The sequence below is a fragment of the Ptychodera flava genome, unplaced genomic scaffold (assembly GCF_041260155.1).
Source record: "Ptychodera flava strain L36383 unplaced genomic scaffold, AS_Pfla_20210202 Scaffold_30__1_contigs__length_3116999_pilon, whole genome shotgun sequence".
Classification (NCBI taxonomy): domain Eukaryota; kingdom Metazoa; phylum Hemichordata; class Enteropneusta; family Ptychoderidae; genus Ptychodera; species Ptychodera flava.
Window position 1 is genome coordinate 618,961 of NW_027248352.1, and position 8,014 is coordinate 626,974.

Here is an 8,014-nt window from a genome sequence, read left to right on the forward strand (position 1 = left end):
CCCATCATACCATACATGAAGGTAGTACCACTTGTGGTTACTGAGTTAAGGACAAATATGTATATTTGAGGTCAAAGGTCACCGAGGTCATGTGACATTTTGTCAAAAAAATTGTAGTGCTATGTTTCCCTATATACCAAAAATCAGACCTCTAGCTCTATTGGCTAGCTCAAAATTAGATATGCACATAAGTTAATGAGTTACAATATGTGGCGTCATAAGCTGTCCCATCATACCATATATGAAGGGTGTACCACTTGTGGTTACTGAGTTATGGACAAATATGTATATTTGAGGTCAAAGGTCACCAAGGTCACGTGACATTTTGGAAAAAAAATAGTATTGCTAAGTTATCCCTATATACCAAAAATCAGACCTCTAGCTCTATTGGCTCGCTCAAAATTAGATATGCGCATAATTAATGAGGTACAATATGTGGCGTCATAAGCTGTCCCATCATACCATATATGAAGGGTGTAGCACTTGTGGTTACCGAGTTATGGACATATATATATATATATATTATATATATATATATATAATATATATATATATATATATATATTATATATATATATATATATATATATATATATATATATATATATATATATGAGGTCAAAGGTCACCAAGGTCACGTGACATTTTGTCAAAATATCTGAGATATCTGCGTGAACGGATTGACTTACGGATGGACTCATGGACGGACATGACCCAATCTATAAGCCCCCTGGACTTTATCCGTGGGGACTAAAAACTGTGTCACTGCATCCTTTTTGCAATATGAATACGATGAGAAACTTAAATTTTTATTTTTCTTGGCCTTATACATGGGAGTCTATGGACTGCCTTATACATGGGAGTCTATGGACTGCCTTATACATGGGAGTCTATGGACTGCCTTATACATGGGAGTCAATGGAGGTGAAAACTATAAAGTCCTCTAACACGGCCAAATTTGATCGCATTGTGAAACAAATCGACGTGCATCTGTATGGGTAGGGTAATATCCTTGTGGAAAGTTTGAAAGAAATTGACCCGGGCATGTCTGACATATCTGCGTGAACGGACTTACGCAAGCACGGACATGACCAAACCACAGGGCCTCATAAATGGCTATAAATGGCTATATTACAGCGTTTTTCTTTCTTTTTCAATGTTACAAATAAACCAGCTGAAGAGCACAACACTTGAATGTGTAGCTGTCTTTTGTGTAGCTTGTATTAGCATGTATAGTGCGTCCTTGTCAATGTGACCTTTAGTTCCGTGACCTGTAGCCATGCCTACTTCCTGTCCTCGCTATGCTTACTGTACTATTAGTACAGTAAACACAGCGACGTCTGTACGCATGGCCAGTAGGCATGGCCAGAGGAATTGGCTAGAAGTCACGGAACTAAAGGTCGTATTTACATATGATCACATTCCCCATTGAGGGCGCACTATACATGCCAATACAAGCTACACAAAAGACAGCTACACAAATGTTGTGCTCTTCAGCTGGTTTTTATTTGTAACATTAAAAAAGAAAGAAAAACGCTGTAATATTGACTTAAATAGCCATTTATGAGCCCCTGTGACCAAACCTATAAGTCCACCGGACGGTGTCCGAGGGGACTAAAAACTTCACATAAACTAATGAAATTGAACTGATTGACATTTTTTACGGTCATTCCACTGGAATTGGCTGGTGTTAGTTGAAACGTCAAATAGCTAGAATTTTCTTCAGATTCTTCAGATTATTGTACCATGCATGCCCAAAAGTTTTCAAACCGAGCTTGGTTTGCAGTGATTCCTTGATAGCAGTGTGCGGTCTTGACTCCCGGCAATATTAAGATATATTACAGCAAGTAGCTGTTTGTGTAAATAACAGGGCGGCGCCAAGTTAGTATCATCGTTACCAGTGGGGCAACCTTTCCTAAAATCAGATATGAACTGAAAATGCTCACGTGTTTCATTATATATTGCAGTTATGTGTAAATTTGAACCTTTGCCACATGTTTGAAACTTCATTGAAAGTATTATGATCAAAATAATGAACAATATTCACCACAGATTAATTCTAAAAGGTCATGAAGTATACAAATATGAAATGTTAAGTATACAAATATGAAATGTTAATGAAAATGTTAAAGTTCTTTGACTGCTGTCATTGTATCACCATTTTATATAGCAAGTGTAATTACCTTTGGCCAAGTCCTTCAAGCCATATATGCCGAACTGTGAAAGCTCATTAGATATGCAAATTATAAATTAGCTGACATGAAAATGTGAAATGAATTTCGATATTGTTTTAACCTGGTATAATCATCAATGTTCATAGCATGTTTTGCCAACTTTGATCAAGTGAATCTGAGAGGAAGATCAGTCGAAAATGCAATTAGGAATTGGCTGAAGAAAAATTGCTTAATGACTTTCAATAATGCTGTATCATAGTATCTTTAATGTGTATAGCAAGTTTCATCAACTTTGGTCAGTCAATATATATTCCTAGTTAGCAAAGTTCATTAAATATGTAAATTAGGAATTGGCTGAAGTAAAAATGCTTAACGATTTTTAATATTGTTGTATCATAGTGTCTTTAATAGATGTAGCAAGTTTGGTCTAGGTCAACTTTGGTCTAGTCAATTCAGATATATATCCCTAATTAGGAAAGTTCATTGAATATGAAAATTAGGAATTGGCTGAAGAGAAAATGCTTAATGACTTTCAATAATATTGTATTATGGTGTCTTTAATGTACATAGCAAATTCATCAATTTTGATCTAGTCAATTCAGATATATATCCCTAATTATGAAAATTCCTTTAATATGCAAATTAGGAATAGGCTTAAGTAAAAATGTCTTTTGACTTTCAATAAGTTATATCACAGTATCTTTGATGTATATAGCAAGTTTCAATAACTAAAATCAAGTTAATTCAGATATATATCCCTAATTAGGAAAGTTCATTAAACATGCAAATTCGGAATTGGCTGAAGTAAAAATGCTAAATGATTTTCAGAATGTTGTATCATAGTAGCTTCAATACACGTAGCAAGATTCATCAACAATGGTCCAGTCAATTCAAATATATATCCCTAATTAGTAAAGTTCATTAAATATGCAAATTGGGAAGTGGGTGAAGTTAAAATGCTTAACGACTTTCAATAATGTTAGATCATAGTATCTTCAATATACATACCAAGTTTGGTCAATTTTGATCCAGTCAAATCAGATATATATCCCTGATTAGGAAAGTTCATTGAATATCCAAATTAGCAACTATCTTTCATGTCATCCCTTAATGCTTCCCACTGCTGATATATCTTGGTGTGATCAACATTTGTAGCAAATCTCATCAAATTGTGTGCAGTCATTTTTAATGTATATCCGTTTTTTTAATCATTATTATGCAAATGACAAAAGACAAAGTATGCAAGCCAGACCCACCAAAAACTAATCAGTTCTTGCCATTTGCAAACTTAATCTATGTACCAGATTTGATTTCGATCTGATTAGCCGTCTATGAGATATTGACCGACAGACAGACAGACAGACAGACAGACAGACAGACATCGCTGCGACGTATGCTCAAGTGTGTGAACACGTGAGCAAATGAAAGCTGTATTGCCAAGAATGTGAAATATGTAGAACTTTCTACAAACATTTTGCTGTAAAATATTTTCTATCTGCCAGTATGTGTCAGTATATTTACAACATTTTGTGTAGATACGTTTTCAAAATTTTACAATTTTCAAGTTGTGTTAGTATGTACCGCTACAATATATCTTTACAATTGTTATAATACCAGCCCACCACAGCAACCAGCGTGTTCTTTCCTTCTACCCTGATTCTAATGTTCAAACTTCAACAATGACGAGTTGTCCTGTTTCCTCTCTGCACCTATGCAGATCAGGAAGCATATGGGAAATAAGGCATTGATAGTGAGTCGTAGATGGGGCGGTCCAATCCAGGGAGGATTGACTGATTCGGTTCATCTTCTAATCCGTCTACTTCGTGAATTGGGAATATCTGTTTACTGCACTGCCCTCACAGCTACAGAAGCAGAAATCAAGGAGGCGAAAGAATATGGAGTTGAGTTAATAGTGCCGTCACCAATTCCGAAATTCAAGGTCAGATGTGAGAAACCTGATGCTGATTGGCTGTACCGGCACGACGATTACTTTCCAAATTTGGAAGAGTTAGCCAATGTCAGGTTCGTATTCGGATTCGGAATGATAAATTCTGACGCAGCATTTAAAATCGAAAAAGATCTCTTCCCAAGAGCAGCATTCTACTTGATCAATCTGTTTGATAAGGACATCATTACACCGATAGTTGCTGATTGCATGGGCACAGAGCTTCAGCTTCGCCGCGAGAATGTGTCAGAAGAAGGTGAAAAGTCGAAATACGTCTTCTCAGTTGGAGGCAGTATTTTCAAAAAGTACAAAAAGATATATCGCACATCTCCAAACATCAAACACTTCAGATTATCTCCGATAATAGAGGACAATCATTTCAACATTCCTGCCCCAGATTCTGTCGATGACGATGAAGAATTCCAAATTCTGTCCTTGTTTCAAGAACATGACTTGGCAGATCTGAAAAGAAGGCAATAATGTTGTGAAGGCCATGAATTCTCTCGCGGGCTCGTTTTACAAAACCAAGAGACCCTCCCTGAAATGGAAAATTCTCGGGGTACCACAGCGTTGTGAATCTGAGCTTATAAAGCGTATGAATCCACATTCACAGTTAAAAGTCGTAATGGCTCGAATGCCATCTGCTGAATGCCTGAATAAGGAACTTGGCCAAACAAATCTTGTCCTTATACCGCCATCTTCTGTACATTATACCAATCTAACACTTGCAGCAATGTCTGCTGCTGTTCCTGTTCTTGTTCCCGAGAAATCCCAAAGCCATGAGCTGATCAAGGGACATATGCCAACCTACGAAGAAAGCGTCGTAGTAGATATGAGCAATGCCGAGACTTTGCAGGACCGTATCAGTGAATTTCTGTGTAAATACAAGGTTACCTTAAAAGGGCGACGGACATCAAACAAACCATGGAGAGTAAAGTGAAACAGGAGCTGGAGAATATAAGACGATTTCTTCAGAGTGGTAAACGATGATGCTGAGATAGAACATGAAGCTACCTTGAGTGAGAAGCAATCTGTCAGGAAAACAGAAGGTATTGAATCTTTACTTAATAAATTTTCATTCAAACATATATATATAACTAACTTCTGTACTATAACCTGTTCGTCATTGTCATTTGTATTCTTTCGGAAGCTAGTTAATTAATATATAATTGGATTATTAAATAATCTATCTCAATAATATATCTATCTATCTATTCAACCATCCATCTATCCATTTATCTATCTATCTATTTAAACGTATGACGCAGAAAAATATAGAGAAGCACAAGCAAGAACCTCAAGCAATATCAAGAAACGGAAGATTGCAGGAACGTGATCAAGGTACGCTTGATCTTTGTGAACTTGAATCTAATATGCAAATAATGTTCACTTATTAATTATGAGTTCCTAGCACACAAACTAAATCTAAACGAAATATCTTAACATGGATATTGCATTTACTTTCACAAATACAAAAACCTTCTTGTTTTACAAGGCATCCTTTTAAACCTATGTAGGTGACATGAAGGTGAAGGTACGAGTGAGCGAAGTCGTTCCAGAGAATGGAAGAACAGTTGTGGAAGTCGAGAGAGGTTTCTATGAAAGTGAGGAAGTGAAGGAGAAGACTGAAGAAGTTGGTCAGACACTTGATGGGCAGCATGACGAGATGAAAGTCAAGGACGTTGGACATGAAAGTATTTCCTATACAATGTCTTGTCAGTCATTAGATGCACTGGAATACCTACGGGGAGAATACGAGAATGGTAAACTACAGGATCTGATGGAAGATGAGTTCCTGTCTGATGAACTCCTGGATAAAATCGGGGCGTTTTATCTGGCAATTGACGTAACCATAGATTATGACGAGTATTTTCTGTGTAGGAAGGAGCTGATCCAAAAATATGGTAAATAGACTCATCAATTCGTATTTTGATCTCTCTGGAACTGCATGAAGAAGAAATGTTACTGTTTTTCTTGTGAATTCTTTAGGTTTATGTTCGGCTGATATATTCACATGGTATCGAATTTTATTACATATGATACTTGTTTACCGTCACGTGCTACTAGTGCTGGCGTGATTCAGATTGTCAGCATTTGATAAACTTTTCCTTTGTTATCAAAATATTTTGTCACTGTGATATCCAGTGCAATACAATCCTGCCTGAACCGTGCCCCATGATGACTGCTGCAATAAGGTAGAAATGAAATAGATTATTCAAACACGGTTCTGTTGGTCCCCCTCCTGGCATATTTCACTGCCTATACACTTGTACTGCCATCTGTGTATAAATGTACAAATATACATTTTCTTTCTATCCACATACCTTTTATACAATAATAAGTAGGAACACCCGCCCCAGGCAGGTATACACGAGATTTTGGTACAATGTGCGGCATATAGCATGTGCCGCCAGGCAAGTGCTAAATTGAGCTAAGCGCTAGTGCAAGCTAAAAGCTCCAATATGGCAATTCTAAATGCAACCTTCTGATCGTTTACACTACATTTGCAATTATCTCTACGTTTTTAATCATCCAACTAGATTTAACGCCGATTTTTTTTCCTGCTAGCTTAAAGTTTCTGTCTCTGCATTCATCTTCTATGCTAGTTTGCTGGTTAAAGGACCAGGTTTATCACCGGTAAAATAGGTTTTTTACCACGGCCGGCGTGAGCTCTCGTCCAATCATAACGACGCATTGGCGTGACTGACACACTGAGATGATATCATTAATATATAACTCTCTTTATTTTCAAATCCTGTATACTGTGATGTTGTATTCACAGCCTTGTGCTTTTCCTATTTGATTAGGGTTATCTGTAGATAAAAGAGATGCGCATGTGTATACTGTAAAGAAACAACCGATGGAGCCGCAGAAGACTGTAACTGCACCAAAAAGGGTAAACAGAGCCAGAGACCTCCTAAAACATTTTGACAACGAGGGCGATAAGGTGACTGAGAGCCAGATAAATATGCTTGATCAGCTTTTGAAAGAAAAGGAGGAGAAAAGACAGATGGGACACCAACAACTCTTACAGGAATCTGAGCAAGGTACGTTTGAACACCAGAAAGAGGGAGAGCATGTTCGTAAAAATCTGATGGATATCAATCATCCGTTAATATTTCGATACACACAAATGCGCGGATATATGTATGTATGGATGGCTGCATGCATGGGTGGATGCATGGATGTGTGAGGGTGGTGCAGGGATGGATGTGTGTGCGTGGATTGATGGCTGGATGTATCAGTCTGTCTCTCCGCCTATCTGCCTGACTGACTGTCAGTCAGTGTGTCTGTCTGTCTGCTGTAAACTCTTTGAGTTGCAATCTTTCTACAGACCCATCGCGCACGCATGCGTGAACGAGTAGAAACATGATTACAGAGAAAATTCGACAATGTGTTCAAATTTCCTGATCTACTTTTCTATGCATCCTTTTGTGGAACTTTACACAAGCATTTAATACTTTAATGCTTTACTTAGAGAAAATCGTATCATGACGTGTAAATGTATAATCTTATTGTACTATAACTTTCTTGGCTGAGTTGGAAAGTGCTCAAAACTTAAATTTCTTCAATGTAAACAGTAGACGAGCTTAGTCTGTCCTTACCTACGTCGTCGAAGATTCAACAGGACCATGATATCTGGGCAATTGAAGACGAGCACACTGGTAGCATCGAAGTTTTCTCACAAACTGAAATTATGAATGAACTTATCTTTAGCTCTGTGATCTTCGTTAAGCTAGAGTGAATGTCATTTTCATTGATTGTTTCCAAGTTTGTTTCCAAGTACCTCGCATTTTATTCCGAAGACTAATCATCACAGGATCAAAACGTCGGCTGATTCTGCACACTTACGTATACTGATGGCACTGTTGTGTACAACCTTAGCATGGCGCAA

General features: G+C 37.4%; 1 protein-coding gene across 1 annotated transcript; it reads left to right on the top strand.

The window, feature by feature from the left end:
- The first annotated feature begins 5,378 nt into the window (after positions 1–5,378).
- On the top strand, positions 5,379–7,864 carry LOC139127253 (uncharacterized). Its single transcript, XM_070693165.1, has 4 exons — positions 5,379–5,460; positions 5,637–6,023; positions 6,927–7,166; positions 7,701–7,864. The coding sequence occupies exons 1-4, from the start codon at positions 5,379–5,381 to the stop codon at positions 7,862–7,864; spliced, it is 873 nt and encodes a 290-aa protein (XP_070549266.1).
- Positions 7,865–8,014: the final 150 nt, after the last annotated feature.

Bases quoted from the DNA above. Each gene is read 5' to 3' on its own strand.
- LOC139127253 (XM_070693165.1), top strand. From the start codon at position 5,379: ATGACGCAGAAAAATATAGAGAAGCACAAGCAAGAACCTCAAGCAATA. The intron at 6,024-6,926 runs GTAAATAGACTC...CTATTTGATTAG, and splicing joins GGAGCTGATCCAAAAATATG to GGTTATCTGTAGATAAAAGA. The intron at 7,167-7,700 runs GTACGTTTGAAC...CAATGTAAACAG, and splicing joins CTTACAGGAATCTGAGCAAG to TAGACGAGCTTAGTCTGTCC.